The 24,223-nt window shown below is 42.6% G+C and overlaps 1 protein-coding gene across 1 annotated transcript in view; it reads right to left on the bottom strand.

The window, feature by feature from the left end:
- The window catches only part of gabrg3 (gamma-aminobutyric acid type A receptor subunit gamma3), a gene marked incomplete at its 3' end in the record, with an annotated part of 53,779 nt that extends 30,635 nt beyond the window's left edge, over positions 1-23,144 (bottom strand). The window contains exons 1-3 of the mRNA XM_079739821.1: positions 22,996-23,144; positions 22,452-22,597; positions 7,467-7,534 (exon numbers count right to left, since the gene is read on the bottom strand). Of these exons, the coding sequence (XP_079595947.1) occupies positions 7,467-7,534; positions 22,452-22,597; positions 22,996-23,048 (267 nt within the window). The 5' untranslated portion in view covers positions 23,049-23,144. The remainder of the gene's footprint in view (positions 1-7,466; positions 7,535-22,451; positions 22,598-22,995) is intronic.
- Positions 23,145-24,223: the final 1,079 nt, after the last annotated feature.

Below are 24,223 nucleotides of genomic sequence, written 5' to 3'. Positions count from 1 at the left end.
CATTATGTGGAAGGCACGCTGACTACTTCATTAGGTCGTAGAGATTCATCTGTACACCTCGCGCTGCTGCCACGGCTTGGTTTCGTTTGTTGTTGGTAGGTTTTTTTTGAGAACCTGTGACTCAATTGACCTGCGATACAAATACGAACAAAAGTCTTCTTTTTTTTCGTTCACACACAAAGCATCGGAGCAGAAAACAGTATAATAAACATATATTACATATATAACATATATAAACAGAACTATATTATTTGTATCATTATTATTAGGTGCCGGCAACCAGTGCTTATGATCTTGCGGGGCATAATTATTTGTTATCATTTTTTATCATTATCATTAATATTAATGAACATGATAAGGGTTTCATTAGTCCCTTATAAAACATGTGAGATTATTCATAGAGAGGATTCCAAAGCGTCTGATGTCCATGGGGGTGGAAGCACGTTTTCATTCCGGCCCGCAGTGCGGCCTGGTAGTCGAGCACTGGTGCACCACCAGTGATAAAACTAATGAAAGTTGTCCCAGAAGCTGCATGCCACATCGTGTAGGCACCACCATTAGTGTGTAGGCCGACTGTCAGTGGGTTTACTGCCAGACCTCCATTCAGAAGGAAATTAATTGTTATGAATGTCATTTCTTGGGGAGCCTAATATCTCGATCGCACTTTCGTTTATCTTTCTGTCAATTCAACATCGTCTCTTTCCGTCTCTCTTATTCTCTGTCTCTGTCTGTCTTTCTCTCTTTCTCCCTCACTCACTTTTTCTCTCTCCATCTCAGAGGGAGAGAGTGAGTGAATGCACTTCACCATGGCTTAGCTAAATTCCTTGATTACAAAGGGTTGCCCATGGAAGCCAATTGGAGATCAATACAGAGTAATAGGAATGGGGCGTCAAGGGGGAGCCGCCTCTCTCTTTCATCACCGTGACGTCCCCCTCCGTTTGGTCTCTGGAGAGTCTGATGCTGAGGCTCAGAATGGATTGTGGAGGAAAAATAGTCAATTAAAGGGAAGGACGACTTTCGATCAATCATCAACTTCTAAAAATATATTTCAAGATGGCTGCGACACAAAGTTATAACCACACATTCAATTTTATGTTAACCTTTCTGAATATTCTATGCTACCTCAAGCACATTAAGTCACACCTTGCATGCATGCACATGTACATATTACTCATTTTTTTCAGTATTTTTTAAGGGATGCTTTAAAGGGACTTGCATTCATTCAGATATATTCATACAGTCATTAGGGAGAAGGTAGGGGTAAGCACTCATCTAGCTTAAGGACTCTTACCCTAACCCTGCAGGAAGACTGTGGACCTCGGTCATTCAAATGCTGCCTGGTGCAATTTAATGTGAGGCAGCTAGAATCCTTGGGCTGTGTTTGGACTTCAGCGAGCCACGTCCTCCCAAAACATATATATACGAATACGTTAATTGTGGCACGGTGCCACTTAATCACATGCGTGTAGCATAATTACCACCTATTCCTGTGCTAATTTACCTTCTAATTGCATTCATACTGTAAAAAAATAATTAGCATTTTGAAATGTAATTTGTCCATCATGACGATGTTGCGGAGCCAACATGGCCCCCCTGGCCCCTTGGAGCATGGCAGCCAGTCAGCGACATCAAGACAAAGGAAAAGATAAGCGGGGGAGTGTCTCTCTATCTGTAGAGCGCAACGCCAGGCAGGCGATATGGTTGACTGCGTTGGATGGAGTCCATGTAGAGATGGGCTTTTGTGTGTGTGAGTGTGTGTGTGTGTGTGTGTGTGTGTGTGTGTGTGTGTGTGTGTGTGTGTGTGTGTGTGTGTGTGTGTGTGTGTGTGTGTGTGTGTGTGTGTGTGTGTGTCAGGTGTTTCATCACCAGACTCACCGGCAGGCGGTGCCTTGCTCTCCACCGCCACCTGGGCCCCGGGCCAACGATGCCACTTGGCCCTTTGTCTTTCCAGTTCTCTTTTGTCTCTTAATTTATTTAAATGTAATGTTATTCATTGCTTTGTGTCCCAGCAGGGGTTTATGGCTGCTGTTTGTTTGGTTTGATCCTTTTGGGCAAATTGTAAGTGATGATAATGTTGTTAAATGTTATTTACAGTGTTTTAGTGTTAGCTAAAGTCAAGTTATTTTTCTTTGTTATCAGAAAGATTCTCGAGCCCCATCATGACTTCACTGCTGTCGGCTCATAATTACGTACAATTATGTACACGGAGTCAAATACAGTTTGATGCTTGACACTTTCACAAAGCGATTTACAAGTGGAGGGCACAGCCTCCAATCAATATCGGTATGGACGTTTGCGGAGGCCATGGATAAACTGAGATAAGAAAAGTTTCAGAGGAAACCAAACTTCACTACTACTCAACATGTTACTTGACATTATAAACAATAACATAAATTCTGGTCTTTTCGTAATTTCGGCGGTGACAACCTGTCTGGGATTAATAAAGTACAGTTTATCTGTTCTTCCCTACATCGTAGACGCACTGTTTTCATGACCTTCCTGAATCATGCTCTCTCGTTTCCTCATTGATTATAATGTTTATGTCTCGTTTTCATTGTCTCCGGACTACACCTTGAGCAGATCTAGTCTCTACAGGCTATCTCTCTCTGAATTACATTATTGTCACCCCGGTATCTTTCTGAATGAGAGTACAGTCCCCCAAGTATCTTTATGAATGAGAGTTTAGTCACCAGATTTCTCTGAATGAGAGTATAGTCACCACATTGCTCTCTGAAGGAGAGCGGTCACTACAGCTCTCTCTCTGAATGAGAGCAGTCACTACAGCTCTCTCTGAATGAGAGCAGTCACTAAAGCTCTCTCTGAATGAGTAGTCACTACAGCTCTCTCTGAATGAGAACAGTCACTACAGCGCTCTCTCTCTCTCTCTGAATGAGAGCAGTCCCTAGAGCTCTCTGAATGAGAGCAGTCACAATAGCTCTCTGAATGAAAACAGTCACTACAGCTCTCTCTGAATGAGAACAGTCACTACAGCTCTTTCTGAATGAGAGCAGTCACTACAGCTCTCTCTCTCTCTCCGAATGAGAACAGTCACTATAGCTCTCTCTCTCTCTCTGAATGAGAACAGTCCCTACAGCTCTCTGAATGAGAGCAGTCACAATAGCTCTCTGAATGAAAACAGTCAATACAGCTCTCTCTTAATGAGAACAGTCACTACAGCTCTCTCTCAGTGAGTGAGAACAGTCACTAAAACTCTCTCTCTGAATGAGAACAGTCACTACAGCTCTCTCTCAGTGAGTTAGAACAGTCACTACAGCTCTCTGGATGAGAGCAGTCAGTACAGCTCTATCTCTATCTCTCTCTCTGAATGAGAACAGTTCCTACAGCTCTCTGAATGAGAGTATTCACTATAGCTCTCTGAATGAAAACAGTCACAACAGCTCTCTGAATGAGAACAGTCACTACAGCTCTCTCTCTGAGTGAGAACAGTCACTACAGCTCTCTCTCTGAATGAGAACAGTCCGTACAGCTGTCTCTGAATGAGAACAATCACTACAGCTCTCTCTCTCTCTCTCTGAATGAGAACAGTCATTACAGCTCTCTGGATGAGAGCAGTCACTACAGCTCTCTCTCTCTGAATGAGAACAGTCACTACAGCTCTCTCTCTCTGAATGAGAACAGTCACTACAGCTCTCTCTCGCTCTTTGAATGAGAACAGTTCCTACAGCTCTCTGAATGAGAGCAGTCACAATAGCTCTCTGAATGAAAACAGTCACTACAGCTCTCTCTGAATGAGAAGAGTCACTACAGCTCTCTCTCAGTGAGTGAGAACAGTCACTACAGCTCTCTCTCTGAATGAGAACAGTCACTACAGCTCTCTGGATGAGAGCAGTCACTACAGCTCTCTCTCTATCTCTCTCTCTGAATGAGAACAGTTCTTACAGCTCTCTGAATGAGAAGAGTCACTACAGCTCTCTCTCTCTGAGTGAGAACAGTCACTACAGCTCTCTCCCTGAATGAGAACAGTCAGTACAGCTCTCGCTCTCTCTCTTTCTCTCTCTGAATGCGAACCGTCCCTACAGCTCTCTGAATGAGAGAAGTCACAATAGCGCTCTGAATGAAAACAGTCACAACAAATCTCTCTGAATGAGAACAGTCACTACAGCTCTCTCTCTCTGAGTGAGAACAGTCACTACAGCTCTCTCTCTCTCTCTTTCTCTCTCTGAATGCGAACCGTCCCTACAGCTCTCTGAATGAGAGCAGTCACAATAGCGCTCTGAATGAAAACAGTCACAACAGCTCTCTCTGAATGAGAACAGTCACTACAGCTCTCTCTCTCTGACTGAGATCAGTCACTACAGCTCTCTCTCTCTCTGAATGAGAACAGTCACTACAGCTCTCTCTCGCTCGTTGAATGAGAACAGTCACTACAGCTCTCTCTCCCTCTCTGAATGAGAACAGTTCCTACAGCTCTCTGAATGAGAGCAGTCACAATAGCTCTCTGAATGAAAACAGTCACTACATCTCTCTGAATGAGAAGGGTAACTACAGCTCTCTCTCTCTCTCTCTCTCTCTCTCTCTCACTGAGTGAGAACAGTCACTACAGCTCTCTCTCTCTCTCTCTGAATGAGAGCAGTCACAATAGCTCTCTGAATCAAAACAGTCAATACAGCTCTCTCTTAATGAGAACAGTCACTACAGCTCTTTCTCTGAATGAGAACAGTCACTACAGCTCTCTCTCTATCTCGCTCTCTGAATGAGAACAGTTCCTACAGCTCTCTCTGAATGAGAAGAGTCACTACAGCTCTCTCTCTCTGAGTGAGAACAGTCACTACAGCTCTCTCTCTGAATGAGAACAATCACTACAGCTCTCTCTCTCTGAATGAGAACAGTCACTACAGCTCTCTGGATGAGAGCAGTCACTACAGCCCTCTCTCTCTCTCTGAATGAGAACAGTCACTACAGCTCTCTCTCTGAAAGAGAGCAATAACTACCGCTCTCTGAATGAGAACAGTCACTACAGCTCTTTTTCTGAATGAGAACAGTCACTACAGCTCTCTCTCTCTCTGAATGAGAACAGTCACTACAGCTCTCTCTCTGAAAGAGAGCAATCACTACAGCTCTCTGAATGAGAACAGTCACTGCAGCTCTCTCTCTGAAGGAGAACAGTCACTACAGCTCTCTCTCTCTCTCTGAATGAGAACAGTCACTACAGCTCTCTCTGAATGAGAGTAGTCACTACCGCTCTCTCTAAATGAGAGTATAGTCCCCACAATATCTCTCTGAATGAGTAAAGTCACCACATCTCTAAATGATCATATAGTCACCACTTCTTTCTTTGAATGCATATAATAACCACTATATCTATCTGAATGAGAATGTAAACTCATCACAATAGCTCTCTGAATGAGGGTGTATACTCATCACAGTATCTCTCTAAAAGTTTAGTCACTAGAATATTTCTCTGAATGGGAGTATAATCAACGCAACACTCTATGAACGAATCACTACAGTAGCTCTCTGAATTAAATAATAGTCCCTGCAGTATTTTTCTAAAACCAGACACACTGATATACTTATCATTAAAAATGAACTCCACTCATAGGGCCCTATCTTGCATCCAGCGCAATTGACTTTCTACACTGACGCATGTGTCGTTGCTAGTTTGTAACTGGCGCAGAGCGTTTTTTTCCCTCCACCGCGTCGCGTCTGTAAATTAGGGAATGACCTTGCAACCCAAGGGGCGGTTCGGCAAAAGGAGGAGGTGTGTTCTGGCGCAAACGTTCCCTGGTGCTATTTTGCAGTTTCAGAAAAATATTCAGCCACAAACCAGGAAATACCTGGTTTAAAGTCAGTGGCGCGTTGTTCAGATGCTATTTTAAGGGCGCATGCATAATGTTGCTTGTGTACCTTGCGCATACACTTTGCTTCTCTCATCTACCTAGCCACACATTCTTGGTAAATTATTTGGGAGAGAACAGCTGATACAGCGGTAATAAGTTGTACTTTTAAATCAATGCATCTGCAAACACTGTACAGCAAACACATATTTTCTTGACACAGACGTGTACAAGCCCATAACTTTTAGGATTGATGAGTATTTGATCGTGAGAAAACATTGTTTTACCGCGAGTGAGTGTTAAAAAGAATGAATGCGGGCGCGCGTGTGTGTATGTGTAAAAGACTTAATGAATGCGGGCGCGTGTGTGTGCGTCCATCTGTTTAAACACACGCAAACTAAACACGTAACGCATAATACAGTCCATGGAAATGTATATTAACGGGGGGACACATGCATATTAGGAACTCAAGTCGATAACGATAATGCATACAATACTGGTAAGAAACGATGTTTGTTAATGTATTGCGTATAACATTAAATAGAACCACAGTTACCGCATATCTTATGTGTGTTAAGTTTTCTTTGCCGAAATTTATTTGAGGACTCAGTATTTCTGAAGTTTTTTGGAACAAGTAAGTAGTGAGTAACTATAACTAATTACTTTTTTAAAGTAACGTTCCAAACACTGCTCATCGGAGACTGCAAACGCGGTGTCAGAAGATCAACTCGTCAGATTAAAATGCGCTCATGGCTCTTAAAGGGGATGGGAGACGGCACTCTCATTGGTTTATTGCACGTAACACCCAAACCACACCTACGGGTAATTAGGCTACTTCAGACCAACCCTTTTTAGATTTGCGCCGGGTACAAGAGTAATTTATCTGCCGGTAAAATAGCGACATCGCCATAGAACCTTCCACAAAGCTACTTGCGTTTGGCGCTTCTCACTTGTGTTTCAGACCGTTAAAATAGGGCCCTTAGTATCTGTGTTCTTAAGGTTTAATGACTTTCTTTCTCTCTCTATCCCTCTTGCGGGTTTCTGTTACTTTATTTCCTCTGGATATCTTTTAGGATACATCCACCCTAAGCTCTCCTCCTCCTCTCTGATCTCTTTCCCCTCCCTTGTTTTTCTCCCTCTAACTCTGTTTCTTTCTCCCTCTTTCTGCCTCCTCCTCTCTCTCCTCCTTTCTCTGTATCTCCTATATTTTGTCTCCATCTCTCTTTCTACTCCTGACTCCCCTCACATACTCTCTCCCTCTCCTCTCCCTCTCCTCTTCTCCGTCATACAATGGGCTTAAGCCCCGCTCGGACTCCCGGGTACCCCCGGGACTAGACACGCACACACCCACACACCCTCCGTCCCCGTGGCCCTAAGCAGATTATCCCTGAGGGGGGGGGGGTGATAATACTTGGAGTGTTCCTGTTATATCTTTTCATGCCAGTCTGATAACTGCACTGCTTTACACCCGTTTTTCAAACTGAAACCAATGGGGAACGTCTAAAGTCACACTTAAAGGATATCAACACAAGGAGTGCAAATTAAAAAATAAAACTTCAGTTCTTCACCGTATATATCAGCCAGAATCTCCAGAAAGGATATAGTGTGTGTGGGTGTGTGTGTGGTTGGTGCAGACAGTTCATCTTCGTAGGGCTACCGTCAACTTACCATGTCGATGGAGGACACAGGGCCGATGCTGTTTACAAAGATGTCCACACCGATGACGGTCGGCTTTACTGCAAAAAAAGAAAAAGATTTGAAGAATCTGAGCATATATTTTTACGAAAGTGTGTCCGTGAGTGTTTGTGTGTGTGTGTGTGTGTGTGTGTGTGTGTGTGTGTGTGTGTGTGTGTGTGTGTGTGTGTGTGTGTGTGTGTGTGTGTGTGTGTGTGTGAGTCCAATAGAGACAGAGTATGGGGGTTCAATAAGAGTGGGGCCTCGGGTTTGAGCCTTGGGGAGAGAGGTTCTAATGAATGGAGCTCACCTTAATGTCCCCCGTCATCTGCAACCATCTCTCTGCTAAGACAACTTAATTACTTCCATTCATCACAGCTGCTAAAAGTGCTCTTTTCAACACTGGAGAGATATAGAATATATATATATATATATATATATATATACTCTGTTTATTCTATATACAAGTGAATTCATCTGTGGCTTGACGGTCGGGGATTCAACATTAAATTGCTTTAATATCGCAGCAAAAAAGGAGAGCATCACATTCATCTGAGCAATGAAAGTGAAACTGATTAAATGAACAGACCTTAATGGTGATGGCTGATTCCCAATCTTTATAAATTTAAATTATACGATTGCCGATATACATGAATTTCACATCAAATCGACGATTTTTCAATTTCATGTTCAAAAGCCATTGCAAATCAGATTTTTTAATATAATCTAGTGGCTGTTGACTCTTAGAAGAGCATCATTGGTTATTAAAATTCTCAAGTTTACAGATGTGTCAATGAGGTCATCTTAATAATATTGGGTGATGAAATGTTATCAGATTGCACAATTGATTTCATACTTCCAACATGAAAAAGATGATTAACATTGTATTTTCAAATTCAATCAAAATGTCAATTATTATGGTTCCTTGGTTATATAGTCGTGTCTTGCGTCTGTGCGATTGATACAGAGTATTTGGAAGCAGATCTTTTCTAATCGTTCTCATTGTGCCTGTAAGAATCGAGCAGCCTCAGCTTCAAATAAAGCAAAGTACCTCTAACACCCACCTGATATCTTGTGATAGTCTGGCACCATCGCACCTTTTGTAAACACTTGTCAAAAATGTGCAACACATATTTTTTTCTTCCTCAGTTTAACACTGAGACAGGTCGTAATCAAGGAACATGCTGACTCTGTAGACGTTCTAAAATACATTTTGGTTCCCCATGCTTCTATAACCTACAAGTCTTTAAGGTCTTAAACTTTTGAGGCAGAAAGTACAGCAAATAATGTTATTTTCCCTGGTGAATGCGCCATTTGGTAATAGACATAGACATCACTAACGTCCTCCGCTAGGGCCATGTCCACACTGCGCCTGATAGATGTCTGACCACATCTCCCCTCTTTGTTTTGGCTGGTTAAGCCTATGTTTTTTCACCACCGAAAGCTGTAAACGGTCTCCCAAATGGATACAGCTGAACCACCAGCCTTGTGCCTAATCGTCATGGGATTCAGACCTTTCCTGCCGGCTAAATTGAGAGAAGGTGTGTGAATTGGTATTCTCTGTGTGGACTGCGACTGGCGACCACACTAATATGAAAACAACTTTTGCATGAAAACGGAATTCTTACATTCATTAAACAGAGCCACTGCACCACACACAACATGCCTCCCTCCAAGTTCCACAGTGAGACCCGGTAGACAGATCGCAGACCTGCATCGATTCCCCCGCCATCAGGGACCCATCTGAAAGACGTACTCCCCTGGGAAGACTGGGATCCTGGCCTCTGTTCCTGCCTCTCCTGTCCTCTTCCCCCACCGTTACCCCTGTCTGACTGCAGAGCTTTCACCATCCAGCGACTGCTGGATGGATGTGTTAATTAATTCAGCCTCAACAGCCCCAATGACGGGCCTAATGACCATCAAAACCCCATGAACATCCATTATGAGCCTGGGGGAGAAAGAGAGGCAGCCAAACCGCTGATGGCCTGTGTATATAATGAGATGGTCCAATTTCTTAGCCGATTTGATTATGTAAGGGACACATGTCGGATGTCACAAACAAACACATTTAAGAAAGGACCCGTGGGAGACATTTATTAGACAGCGCTATATATAGAGAGCGGAGAATTTAAACTGGCTATTCTCTAAGCACAAACAATTTGTCAAACAGTGAATATTCCTGACAACACATCCGCTGAATTTTGGTTGCGTTCCAGTTTGTGCGAAATTAAAGTGAGAAGGGGGCGCGGTGGAAAATACGAGCTGGTATTCCTGTCCCGTCCTGTAATTACAACCCCGGGCTCAGGTTGCATGTCCGTCGCAAAGGCAGGAAGGCATAATGGTCTGGGGGGTCCAGCAGCGACTGTAATTCAAAGCTACAGGCCTCTGAGATGGGGACCTGTCCCTCCCCTCTAAACCAACACCACCACCTTCTCCTCAGAATTATCCTCCTCTTCCTCCCTCCAACTTCCACCACCTCCTCCTCTTCACCCCCAACACCAGCTATCTCCTCCTCAGACTCCTCCTCCGCTTCCTCCCAACCCCAAGCATCTCCTCCTCAGACTCCTCCTCCTCTTCGTCCCAACCAACACCACCTCCTCCTCAGACTCCTCCTCCTCCCAACCAACACCACCACCTCCTGCTGAAGACGACCACCTCTTCCTCTGAACACCAACCACTATCTCCTCCTCCTCGCCCCTTGCCTTCATTACAACCCAGGCCCTTTTAGGAGACTGATTTCATTTTAATTGATTTTGTGCTGATGGTTTTAAGATGGAGATTTGTCAGCTGTGCTGTGCTCGGGCTAAGCACTCTCACATGGGGTCATTACAGGGCTCAGCCAGGACCCATCTTCTCCTGCTTAACCAGGGGCAGCTGCACTGCTCCTCACTACTCCTACAAAGATGCACAAATCTGTTTTCCACAGCTATTGCTCACCCTATGGGTGTCGTTTTTAAAGAACTTCCTGCCCCACTCCATCACTGTTGTTTTGGATCAGAAAAAGGGAGGGCTCGATGAAGGGGTGAATGGATGAAGCTTTAAGAGCTCTGAGGTCTCTGCTTCAGCAGCAGATCCGAGGGGGTGGAGGGAGCAGGTCGACTGAGAGCTGGATGGTCGTATTCTTGAGGACTGGAGAACCCTTGATCAAGAAAATTCACAAGAGATTCTCTCAATAAGATCGGTGTGATATGTGTGCCAGCGTAGACCAGATGCATGAATGTGATGCATGAATATAATGTGTAAATGTGAAGTGCTGGGGGCAGGACAGTTTAGTGGTAAGGGTGTTCCGACTCCGAACCAAAAGGTTCTGGGTTCAATCCCGACTGTCCATGGTCTACTTTTAGGCATCCTTTAGCCCCACTTTCCCCTACCTGCCCCTTAATTACCTTCATAACAACTAAATGTTGTCAATTGTTAGTACTAGGGAAACAAACTAAAAAAAGTAAGGAAAGGAAGGCTGAGAGACTTTGGACAGTCTGAGATGAGTCCTCTTTGTTACAGTCCTTTGGGAAAGAGCACCTGAGGCGATGAGTGGCTCTGTTGCCCAAGGTTCGCTCCGCAGTCTGCATGTGACCGTGGCGCCACGCAGGGATGTTGAGCTGGGAACTGTGAGGTGGCCGTTAGAAATGCAAACCAGAAGTTAATTAACTCTTGGCAATTTGAGTTATTAATAATCTCTCAGGGTTTAGATGCACCTAGATAGTTTTCTCCTGTAATATAATAGTTTTAATTTGTCTGCCGGGGAAAGTGACAATGAATGCATATTAAATAAAATCAAAGGTATCTGCAACCAGGAAATAAAGTTCTTGCTGATTTCTCCCGGGTACGTTTGGGGATCTAGATACTTATGACATCATCCCCTGTGAAGGCATTGATGGTAACATCCACTGTAGACACATATGAAATCAACCACTGTAGACATTAAATAATCCACTGTAGAGAAGATTATGGCATCCTCCACTGCAGATAAGATTATGACTATCCCACTGCAGCAAGGCTTGAAGATATCCCATGTGGAGGCATTTATGAGACCAGCCAATGCCACTGTCACTGTACTCCCTTTAAGGCCAACAGACCCTTAAAGGGACTACGTGAATGAAAAAATCGACCTTCCGCGACTCTCTCGGTTGCATTGCCTATGGACTGATTCATAGTTTATTTTAACCTGGCTGGTTTTGCAGAGAAAAGGGAAGGAAGTGATGTCCAATTGCAGAAAAGGGCAAAATATTTGTTCTTTCGACCCTTAATTGGTGCAACATTCATTCGTTGGCAATTCATTATTGTCTCAACCCCCGGAACTCCCACTCCAGTGCTCTGAATGCACAAGCTCGAGCAGGCTGCAGTTCACTAACTGAACTTATGTACCTTTTTGTGTCTCAGGACAAAGTTTTATCGTGTGAAATAAATGAAGTGTATAAAGATAGCCGTTATTAGGTTACATCTATTCATTGCGCTCTTTTGGTAAAGCAGAGAGGAGAGAATTATAGTTTTTCAAATTAACTACATTAAATTAAATATAATTAATTAAAAATTATCTAGATTTTAGACTGTGATATACAAACAGACATGCACTGCATATAAATTCAGTTTAATGTGCAAAGCAAATTGAAACGTCAAGTTTCAAAGGATTATCACCATGCGATAAATGTTCTAAATTCCTATTAATACTCTTATTGTTTGAAAACTCAGGACCTGCCTCAGGTTTTATGACAGCTTTAGTAACAGGCCTACAGCTCTATGGCATAAACTTATTAGTCCATTGAAAACCACCATGTGCACTTGCTAGAAGGAGAGTCTTTTGTTGGCTTGACAATACCTTTATCAGCAAACGAACATCACCCTTCATCAACCTTCCGGGTTTTAGGTCTGACCATTTCTGCGACCCAAACTCTTTGCATTTTCCTTCATCTGCTTCAACACACATTGTTGTAACCCAATCACATCAACCTTTTTTATCAATGTTCCCGTGAACATATGCACATCGTGCAACACTAGGCAATTAATAGCAGTTTGCCCGTGGCTACGACCTTCTGCACCTTTTAAATTAAATATGTTAACATAAAAAATGCACTATAATAAGCCAGCAGTGCCTAAGACCCCACATATGCATATTTAGAGACCCGTGGGATCAGGACACATAGGTTAGATACACTGCTGTAGATGCCCTAAATATACCGACCTCAGCCGCCGCCTATAGTGTATGAACAGGGAAGTTCTTGTGTATTATTTATCAGGCTGAGTGTATAATTTATATATAATAATATAATATGCAGATCAGCATTTAAACCTGATGCACCTGGAGAAATACAGCTGATTTAAGATGCAAGCCAAACTAACCCTGACAGTATCATGTATTAGGGAACAGAGCACCAGCACAGTGAAGCAGAGATGCACCACTAGCAGAAGTGTTCTGGAAACAAATAAAACTAGGTTTGCGGGAACAATATCAGATACTTTACATATATATCAGCCTTTGTTGAACTTTGCCCTTGAATAACAACATATCAATATCAAATCTTTCATACAGCATCTATTTCTGTCTGTTCATAAGTTGTTGAAGGGACACGTGGACGAGGAGTGCTAGTTGTTAATGCAGACGTCTGGTTAGTTCCTGGTCACGGGCCGTACTGACCCAAACTAGTTGTCTAGTCTTTAACATTGTTCTTTAAACTATTACTTACAAACCTAAACCTATGATCTTATGGAGTAAGTAATCAAGGTTAAAATAACTTTTACTTGTGTACAGGACCACAAAAGGTAAATGTACTGCATATATTGTTGATGACAGCCAATTCCTAAATTATCCTAAACCTTTTCTTAACACAAACAAAGTTCAAAGGACTGGAGATCGGCTTCAGCAGGGAAAACTGTTAGCGGTGCAGTCCTACTTTATGAATAATGCAGCGTTTTGTTGAGCAGAAAATAGGCCACTTCTGCCTTCTGGAGTCCCTATATTTCAGAGTTGTTCTCATATAGATCTCTTCTATATTTTAGAGTCCTTGTATACTCTCGAGGCCCTCCGTTATAGAGCCCCTATGTTCTGGTCCTTCTATATTCTAGAATCATCCTATTCTAGAGTCCTTCTGTATTCTATAGTACTTCTATTCTGAATTTCCCAAATTCTAGAGTCCCTATATTCTAGTCCTTTTATTCTAGAGTACTTTTGCTCTTGAGTCTCTAGTGTCCCTATATTCTATGATCATTCTATCCTAGAGTCCTAATATCATACTCCTTATATTCTTAACCTTTATACCTGTGAGGGGGGACAGCAGGAAGACCCCGAAAACATTCGGGGAACTGCTGACAGAACGGAATCGCGAAAGGCTCGGCGGAGTGCCGTCAGACCCCGGATGGACCGTGTGATGGATGGTCATTTCACTTGACTTTGAGATGCTAGATGACGTGCAGGAGTATGGGGACGTTTTTTTTTATACGAGGTCATTCTAATCAGTAGCTGACTGAAAGCTTCCAATAGTCAGAGGGATGGAGAGGAGGGAGACAAATGGAGATGGGCGAGAGAAGGTGGAGATAGAGATGCAGAGAAGAGAAAGCAATCGGAGAGTAAGACAGTAAAGAGAGAGAGAGGAAAACAGTAAGTGAGAGAGAGACACAGGGAATGAAGGGAACATAGGACATCGAGAGAAGAAATATAAGTTGGTGAAGAGAGTAGAGAGTAGAGTAGCGGAGAGAGAGAGACGGAGGGAGGCAGTGGGGCCAGAGCTGTGTTCTGGAGAGAAAACATCTTATCCTGACTCAACAGAGAAGAAGGCGTAAAGAGGGTTTATCCCTCAATACAAACACAGCCCCTTCCTACAACAGTGACACTGGACATCGGCGTCTGAGCCAAACCCTCAGCTCATTGATCCGTGTTTGCTTGTAAGCTCACCGCCGCCGGTGTATCCTTCACCTCTTCCAACAACGTACACGAAATCAATTCTTGTTTTGTTTATTATATATTTTTAAAATAATGAGCCATGTTTTCTTGGATATAGATCTTAAGATTTGGATATATATCATAAGAGTTGGAATCGTGAGCCAGACAAGATGCGGCAGCACCTTGCAAACTGGCCTCTAACGAGTCCTGTGCTGCTGCTGCTGCTGCTGCTGCTGCTGTTGTTGTGATGAAGGGGTTTAGTAAAAGTAAAGCTTGGGTAGAGTTAAATATTACTTTTCTCCATCCCTTGAAATGCCATGGATAGATGGAAAAAATGAATTAGGAAGCAGACTATATAAAATTCAATTATGCTGATCCATTCTGTCACAACGGTTCCGTTTTTTGGGCTCCAAGCGCATGTGAACACATAACTATTATTTGTGTATTTTTTTGATGCATTGATGTTCAAAATGAGTCAGCAATGTTCTGAACGCGCCTTGACAAAAACATTATGCTCATTTATAAAAAAAAAAGGTATTATTGTGTGGGTTTATAAAACAACAAATTGTACATGGAACTTTTTTTTCTTGGTAAAATAGTTCACGGAGCTTGTTAACACACACGTGTCGCACGCACAAAAACAGGCACACACACACACACACACACAGACTCTTTTGTTGTGATGTTTTGAGGCCCTCCCTCTCCCATCTAGGTGTTGTCATCTTTAATCCTGTTATAGTGATGAATATCTCAACATGAGGTCGGTAGGTGCTAGCCCCTAACCACTACTAACCAGGGCCCGGTTTCCCGATAACGTCCACTCTTAGCGCGCCACTAAGACTCCTACGTTTAGACTTATCAAAGTTGGTTACCTCTATAGGCGTGGTTCGCGTTCTTTGAACATTTTGAGAGCCATATGTTGTGCTATTAAAAAATACCTCCTTCCATAGCTTCATACATGGTGGATGGTTTTTAAAAGTGGAGAGATCTGAAGGACTGAGTTCCAAAGCTGTAAACAGCAACAAACATACTGCTGGTAACATCTTGGTAAGAAAGTCTGCTGTATATCATTCCTAAAAGTTGGATTAGGAAAGTTGGAGCTGTTCAACTATGACTGGTCGCAATGGCAACAGAAGAACAAAAAAGGTGCTTCAAACGATGATCCTGGTGATCCTGAATTTGTGACAATGGACACTGTTATGGAATGACTGGACCAACAGAAGAACTTCTATGAGAATCTGCTGAAGAGGCAGGAGACTGCATTTCACAGTTTTTCTCAAATGATCAACGACTCAACAAACAAAAGAGTGGACTCAGTTCTGAGTGAGCTACAAGAAATTAAGGTGAGCCTGAATTACTCTCAAAGTGATATTGATGAGTTAAAGAAAGATCTAAGTGTGCAACAAAGTGAGTTCGAGAGCTTAACCGAGCAAGTGAACAATCGGAAATTAGGTCAAGCTGCAAAGGGAAAGTGTGAGCAGATGGACTACCTAGAGAATCAAAGCAGGAGGAATAATCTTGTAATAAATGGTCTGGGTCCTGACAAAGAGGATGAAACATGGGATGAAACAGAGGCTAAAGTGCCAGAGATGTTCACCACGACGCTGAAGATGGAGACCTCTGTGGAAATTGAGAGAGCTCATAGGAATGGGAAGTTCAGAGGCAACAGGGAAAAGCCGAAAACAGTGGTGATCAAGCTGCTGCGCTTCAAGGATAAACTGCTAGTCATGGCCAGGGCTAGAGCCAACCTGAAGAACACCTCAATCTACATTAGTGAGGACTTTTCTGAAAGGGTGAGGAAGAGAAGAGCTGAGCTGCTACCTGCTATGAAGGAGGAGCAGAAGGAGATTACGCCATCATCAGCTATGATCGCCTCATTGTGAGGCCAAGAGTACAAGGCCAAAGGTAGACACTGGTATGGTCAAGCTGAGCGACTTAGGTCATTCAGTTAATTTAAGGTTCTCTACAAAGACAAATTGACAAGCTTAACCCTAGGCCTACCAAAAAAGGGCTTGGTTATTGCTCATTTGTACATATGTAGTCCGAGAAACAAAATCCATGAAATAGACCAAATTGTCCAATCTAATCACATACATGTCCTTGCTTTGAGTGAAACTCACCTAGACTCCTCTTTAGCGGATTCTGAATTGAGCATACAGAACTACACTCTATTTAGGATAGACAGGAATAAAAATGGAGGTGGTGTTGCCATGTATATACAGAGTCAACTACCAGCTAAAGTGAGTAATGATTTAATGGTGGATGATATAGAGGCTCTTTTGGTTCAGGTTCACCGACCACATTCAAAGCCTATACTGCTTGGTTGTTGTTATAGGCCCCCGAATGCTAGAATACAATACTTGATAGGAATATGTAACCTCATTGATAACATTTCTGACAAAAACAAAAAATTGTTTATGCTGGGAGATTTCAACATTGACTACCTTTCTTCAGATTGCCATCTGAAGAAGAAGCTTCTTTCAAAAGTCAATACTTTTAATTTAACCCAAGTTGTTGACCAACCAACCAGGGTATTTATTAATAAGACCGGTACCAAGACTCCTGTTTAAATCTATCTATGGGTATTCCAATAGAGCAAGTAAGGAAAATTAAATTACATGGCATTATAATAGATTGTAACAGTTGTTAAGGTCAGACCATTTTGATTAAATTGCTGTAAAAATGGGACAGGGTACTAGGGGCTAGAAAATGCTCTTACTATGTGACACCTTCAGTCAGGAATCAGGTGATTCAGGCTCTATTTTTTTTCTCACTTAGGGTACTGTATGGTTGTGTGGTCCAGCTGCAAGATTGGCTCTTCAATGTACTTTTAAAACTAATGTCATGAAGATGCATAACAGTCTGTCATGGTTGACCTTTGAGGCTAAAGTAACATCTAGTCTTGTAATGTTTATCCAAAATGCCGTTGTTGATAGGAAACCCGATTTTCTTTTCTTGTTCAAACAGGCTCAAGGCACAGTCATATGACTAGACTGGTCAGAAAAGGCTGCTTTGACCTCCAACAGCCCAAAACAAATCAACTAAACAAGGCAGTCATTTACAGAGCCGTCAGTCAGTGGAATTCCTTACAATTAGCATAAGAAGCGTCAAGGGTAAATATTAGTGCTGTCAAATGATTCAAATATTTTATCGCGATTAATCGCATTAATGTCATAGTTAACTCGCGATTAATCGTACATTTTTTTCTATTCTAAATATCCCTTGATTTCGTGCTGCTAGCCTTTTAGTGAGATGTTGAGAAGGACAGTAAGAAGAGAGACCCGCAGTGAATTCAACCCGGTCCACTTGACATCGGGTAGGTGCATGACAGTGTTAAGCCTACCGTAAAACTTCAATGGCCCAGGCTTTTATTTGTTTCAATCACTGAACTTTCGAACACAACTCTTGCTCAGCAAAGATGGGAAATACTATAACATTTATTATTTAAACCAGTATGATTATTCTTATCTAAGGCGTTATTCCTATCGAATAACGCCTACACGCACGCACGCACGCACACACACACACACAAATACACACACACACACACACACACACACACACACACACACAGACGTGGTGGCTGAGTGGTAATCGGGAGAGTCGGGAGAATTCCCCGTGGGCCGTTAACGTTTCGGGGCTGTCGGGCTGATTACTGTGGGATAACAATATTGCGTTTATAAAAGTTCCTTGCAGCGCCGTCCGGCAGCCTGAGCTGTGCGCCCGCAACCTCTCACTCACTCAACAGACGCAACACTCACAAACTGTCAACGTCGCAACCAAGTCGATTTTGTTTAGAGGGGACTGAGTGGCCCCTCCCGAAGTGGTACAGCCCAGGTGGGCCTTGAACTGCGAATGGTCAGAAACACGTAACAGCTAATGACAACATTGAACTCTCGTGCAGGCTCGAACAGAGTGACACACAAACACACACACTTTTAAGGAGTTTTTCACCTTCTGCGTATCCTTGCTTGCCCCAACAAGTTTGTGCGGCATGCTTGTTGTTTTGTTTCCGGTGTAGCTAGATCCGGTATGGTGTTGTAGTTTTTCTAACGTGACAAGTTGTTGCTAGACAGAAGGTGAAAAAACTATGTTTGCCAAGCCAAAAGAGCGTTTGCGTTAACGCCATTAATAACGCGTTAAACTGACAGCACTAGTAAAAGATAGAAAAAAATCACTATAACAGATACTGAGGGAATCTACACAACAGGAATGACTCTCTATGCTTGATGTACTTGAACTTTTTTCTTGAACTTTTTTTATTTTATATTGAGAGGTTAATGATGTTTGTACAATGTATTGAAGTGTTGTATTGCAGTGTTTCTAATTTATGTGATATTGATAGATTTTTGTACTGTATGTATGTTTATGAGTGTGTATTGTTTTTTGTTTTATGTGGACCCCAGCAAGATTAGCGACCACAGCTGTGGATGCTAATGGGGATCTGAATAATAATAATAAAAAAAAGAATAAACAGCCCTGCTCTGTTGAACAGGATATAAAAGATATAAGAGAGAGAGAGAGAGAGAGAGAGAGAGAGAGAGAGAGAGACCAGAAAGGACATGTAGGTTCTCCTGCTCCTCCTGCTGAGGCCAGGACACCATGACCCAATTACCCGGGCTTCCCTGTCATCCCAGAGCGACTGCCAGCTAGGGCACCACCCAGCGCCTGACAGAACCAGAGCTACGGGGAAGACTGGAGGAACCCTGACAGTCACTTGGATCTGTAAAGTACACATCTGGAGCAATGAGTCTTCGCCTTACTGTGACTCATACGGTCTACTTCCTGGGTCACGCGTGTGTCTTCTCCAGTCCGAAGCCAATTTTCCTAATTCCCCTGGCTGCCATCTTAGCACGGTGACGGAACAGAACGCTCATGCTGCATTCCGTTCCATTCCTAGTGTTCAGAACCAAGATGGCCAAGAACGTCCATCTTGCTATGAACTGTGTACATCTGTTCTAATTGAAAGGCTTCTACTGACACCAGCAAAAAGAGGTAGGATGGGAGGAGGGATGAAAGAACAACAATGAGAAGAATTAATAACTTTTCTGTGGATATCCCTCGCCCGGAAGTCCCACCCTCTCTCTCGCTGATCTCCGCCAATTTTTAGCCTCGGCTGCAAGGTTTTCACCTTTTCAACATATAAACAAGCTACTCACCCAGTGGGAACATATGTTTATTCTAATTTTAAATGGTGAACATTGAATAATTTAACCTAGTTGTAAGGGATTGCATATTTGGTAATGGTGGTTAGATATTGGCTATACACAACTGTAGTTTAACTGATTTCATACATGAACAATGCAATGTGCATGTAAAATCAAAATACTACTAAATAAGGTTTTGTCCTACCTGTATGTCTTAGCCAATGTTAATATAATGGGCACCCTTGAAGAGTGAGGATATGTGCGCCACAAAACCATCAGCATGTAAATTGCTAGCATGTTAATTCCAAACCTCATTTTCTAATCAGGTTGTTTACTTCTGTCACTAGCAAGTCGGGTTATAATCGTATCGCCAGTAATTCTGCTAAGTGGCTCCGTGTTGAAAGAATATAATGACAGGACAAGGAGAATGTATTTAATCATGTCGCTGGGCCCCCCCCTGAGGCCCAGATGTATATGAGGAGAAGGATAATTGAAAAACTAAATGGGGGAGCATGTCTCTGGAACCAGAGCTGCTTTCAAAACGTCTGTATCTATTTACCGCGCACTTCCTGCTAAATCTCCAGATGTTTTTCTAGATCTCCATTATACCCACTTTTGTCAAATTGTCTCGGGGCCAACCAGAAGATAAATCGGCCACTGACTCATCTTGGTGGGACAGAGGATCCATCAGTGAGTCCGAAGAGGAAGTGTTTAGCGATTCTTCAAATACGTCATCAGACATGAACATATAACACTGCTGCCCATTGGCAACGCATAACAATATTGGATAAAAAGTTAGAAGGTTGTGATTGGTCAGATCATTAACGGTCAAAGCCACCTTTTAATGATACTGAAGCAGCTCAGCCGTCCCAATCACTCCCAGTTCATTGTTTGATTGATAATGTTGGAGCTTGAAGTGTGAGGAACAGAGTAACTTTTTGGAATCCAGCCAAGGTGGTTAGCTTAGCAGCTGAAACCAAACTAGTGCACCGTCCGGGTCACGACAGTCAGTGTTTGAGCTCCAGGCCAGCACTGAGTAGGAAGACTTTCTTATTAAGTAAGTAGTGATTGGTCATTTCAAAGGTGGCTCCAGACAATGGAGAGGAATAGATACTTTTTTTCACCTCTAGGAGAGTGCCACCCGCAAAGAATTTAATCATATCAATCATCATCTCTCTCTCTCTCTCTCTCCCCCTCCCTCCCTCTCTCTCTCTCTCTCTCTCTCTCTCTCTCTCTCTCTCTCTCTCTCTCTCTCTCTCTCTCTTTCTCTCCCTCTCTCTCTCTCTCCCCGACCAGAGATAAGATGGCAAGTCCCCATGTATTTCCATTTATTTTGTATTGAAATGGATCTTGAATGTAGTGTGCCACTTGTCTTCAGTCATCAGGTCCACTTGTGCTCTGCCAGAATAAACATTGTGGAATGGAGGGTAAAAATAGCCAGCAGTTACAGAGCTGCCAATCAGTCAGAGCACCAGAGGTAGCTGAGATTACCTTAACAGCACAAGATGGCTGTAGCCAAGCCCCGTTAACTGCCCTGTCATTTTCAATTGGTTTAATCAAAACTTATCTTGAAATCAACAATGATTTTAACCAAACTTGACTGCTTGTACAAGGGGCACTAGTTGGCTGCAATCTTTTATTTGACCATGAGGTATTTCTATACAGATATAGTTGTCTAGCTTTAACTTGGGGAGTAGTGATGTGCACGTATATTTCTACGAGTACAAGCATTCCCCAGTAGAGAGCTGGAGAATCTTCTCAGGCCGAGACGAGACACACCAGAAAATCAAGGTAGGGAATTTCTTTGGCCGGCTCCAGTAAATAACAACAAGAAGTGGAACACACCCTGACCTCTCTGCAGTGGCTTCCTCCAGTAACAATCAGTTGGAAATATATCAATGCTGTTATGTAGCACATAATGCGTCGGGTCACTAGTTTAATGCATTTCATGGGAGATTGGAAGCCTGTTTCTTCCCCAACACACACACACACACACACACACACACACACACACACACACACACACACACACACACACACACACACACACACACACACACACACACACACACACACACACACACCAGTGGCCTTATTAAAAGTTATTGACAAGCAAAAGCTCTCTCTCTTTCTGAGACACGAATATACTGCAATAATATCACCTTGTTAGTGAATAACACTGTCATCTTTGATACTTTGGGCACACACCCTGGCACATATTCCATCACAAGCCATACACACACACACACACACACACACACAGGTGTGTTTGAAGGTAGCATATTAGTGACACTGAGTTGGCAATCCATTTAAATACATTCTACCGTTTTATACTGATTGTAGAGGTATCGATCTGTAAACAACTATTTTGCCTCAAACTGAAAGTAAAAACGCCATAGATTTCAGCCAAGCAATTATTAAAAAATGCAACCCTGAATGATTTTCCTGCCAAATGGTCATATCTACCAGCTGGTGTCTGGTGGCAGGGGTATCTTTTTGACAATGTTCGGACTGAGGTATTTAGTTATTGTGTCATTTTATGTACCAAAGAGATTGGGAAAAGCAAATAGCAAAAATTAAAAAACATGCATACCATCTGCAATGTAATTTGTGATAGGACAAGATGGCTTCCATTATGTCTAGTCTAGTCTACTACCCGTAAGTTGGAGGCCACACGACTAACTAGGAATCAATTATGTTTTGGTGTTCAGGGGATCGAACACTGATTGATTGTTCAATGAACCGTTTGTGATTTGTGATTGATTAATAGATAGTAATGGTGAGAAAATATTCTAAATATTTGACAGTTGCACAGACATACAGGTGCAAAAGAGAAGAGGTTGGGAGACACAGACTTCAGTCCCAAACTATATGAAGGCTAAGTGGAGAGGCATAGGCCTGCTGCAGAGCAGGTAGCCTACTTGAGCAGAGAGCAGTGTAGGTGGCAGGGGGACTTACCTCCGATGTCTGGCCGTAACTTCTTATCGTATTCCTTTAGCAAATTGTTGAGTATTTCCGTGGCGTCCGTTTCATGTGTTTTTGGCGCCAACATTTGGTTAACGGTTACGTCCTCGTAGTCCTCGTCGTATACGACAGTTTGAGTGCTGGAGAGAAAAACTAATCAAATTTTGTTCACAAACTCACCGTCATGCATTGTTCCGTTTTTATATTAATAATTGTAATTTGTATTATTATTATCCATGTCCAAACTTAATACCGATATGTATATTTTTAAGCCATAGGTGGCTCAGGATACATGAGACAACCAATTATCTTTTGATTTAGACGCTTAATGAAATACAGATTGTTTAAGACTGAATGATGGCAGGCTACTAAGCCAAGCATCGTCCACATTTCTGTCAGAGTGGCATTCGTCGGAATTACTTAAAAGGTTAAGTTTAAGTGGACATCGTCCCCAAGTTCACATTGCAAACATTCCAATTAGAGCAGCGCAGCCGTTTCACTCTCTCATTTAACATGTCAAATAAAATGCATCACCTACCATGTCTGAAAAACTGACAAAAGTGACAAGTATGCCCAAAATTTCGGTGACATGTTTTCTTTCTTCCTAAAAGATAAAAAAATCAAATGTGTCGTTGAATGACGCGCAGTTGTCCAGACAATGGAGATAGGGAACTACTAATCTATGAAGCGAAACATGTCAATAGTTTGTAATCCAGCCGAATAATTCGCGCATTTCTGGTGTTGTTGCACCAGCCGTTTCCAGTCCATGTTTCGGGGATGTCGACTGCTCTCAGACAGGCACCAGCACCTCCCACTCCGGAGGTAGGGGTTGGTATCTCCGAGGATTTTAACTCCTCAGATATCGGCGGTCACACGCAGGTGCGCAAACTCTAAACGTGGAAGCAGACCGGAGCCCCCAGCCCCCCATGCCATTCCACTCCACCCCTCCCCCAGCCCAACCCCCGGGGTGTTTTGCTTGGTTGTGCCTTGGTTGTTTTCCCGAGCATGAGACTTTTTCCAGTTCCTGCAGAATTTCCTTTCCTTTTTTTGAAAAATGTAATCTAATAAGGAAATGGTGTCATCACATTGAGGAAGAGAAGGATGGAGGGAGGGAGGGAGGGAGGGAGGGAGGAGGGGAGGTAGGAAACGATATTTGAGATTAATGTAGGCCTAAATTATTAAAGCCAACAAGCCTTTCTTGATCTTCAGGTTTTTTTCTTCTGCAAATTAGTTCCAAAATTAAAAGGGACACCTGTCTAGTTATTGTCTATGAAGTCTTTAAAGAAATTGGAACTGGCATGATGATTCCTTTGCGCTTGTCCTTGAAGTCACATTAGGTGATTGGACATCAAATGTTGGCCAAACCCATGGGGAGAGTAACAACGGTAGTACGGATGGTGACACAGCAGTCGTGCTTCCAGTCATTCATATTGTTATGGGTTGGGGAAAAGTTTAACTAAATTTCAACTCTGCATCAAATTCACTTCTTCTAAAATGGTTGATAGGGTGTTTCAGAAGTGATTATCCCCTACACAAAAAAATACAGAAATTAATTGTTTTACAACAGCTTAATTAATTTGCTGGGGTGTGCAAATTATATTGCTCTGAAAAATATTGCCTGAATTGATTAGTTATGAACTTTATGTAAACAAACTACAATGCAATCAAATGCCTTGCATGCAGGTAATATGGGGCGCAATCTAGCACACAATCGCTAGCCATAATCTCTCGTTTTGTTACGCCTTTAACACGGACGCCCTCTTGTG

Source organism: Pollachius pollachius (assembly GCF_949987615.1).
Source record: "Pollachius pollachius genome assembly, chromosome: 7".
Lineage (NCBI taxonomy): Eukaryota > Metazoa > Chordata > Actinopteri > Gadiformes > Gadidae > Pollachius > Pollachius pollachius.
Note: the sequence above shows the minus strand (reverse complement) of the source record. Positions and strands in the feature narration are given on the sequence as shown.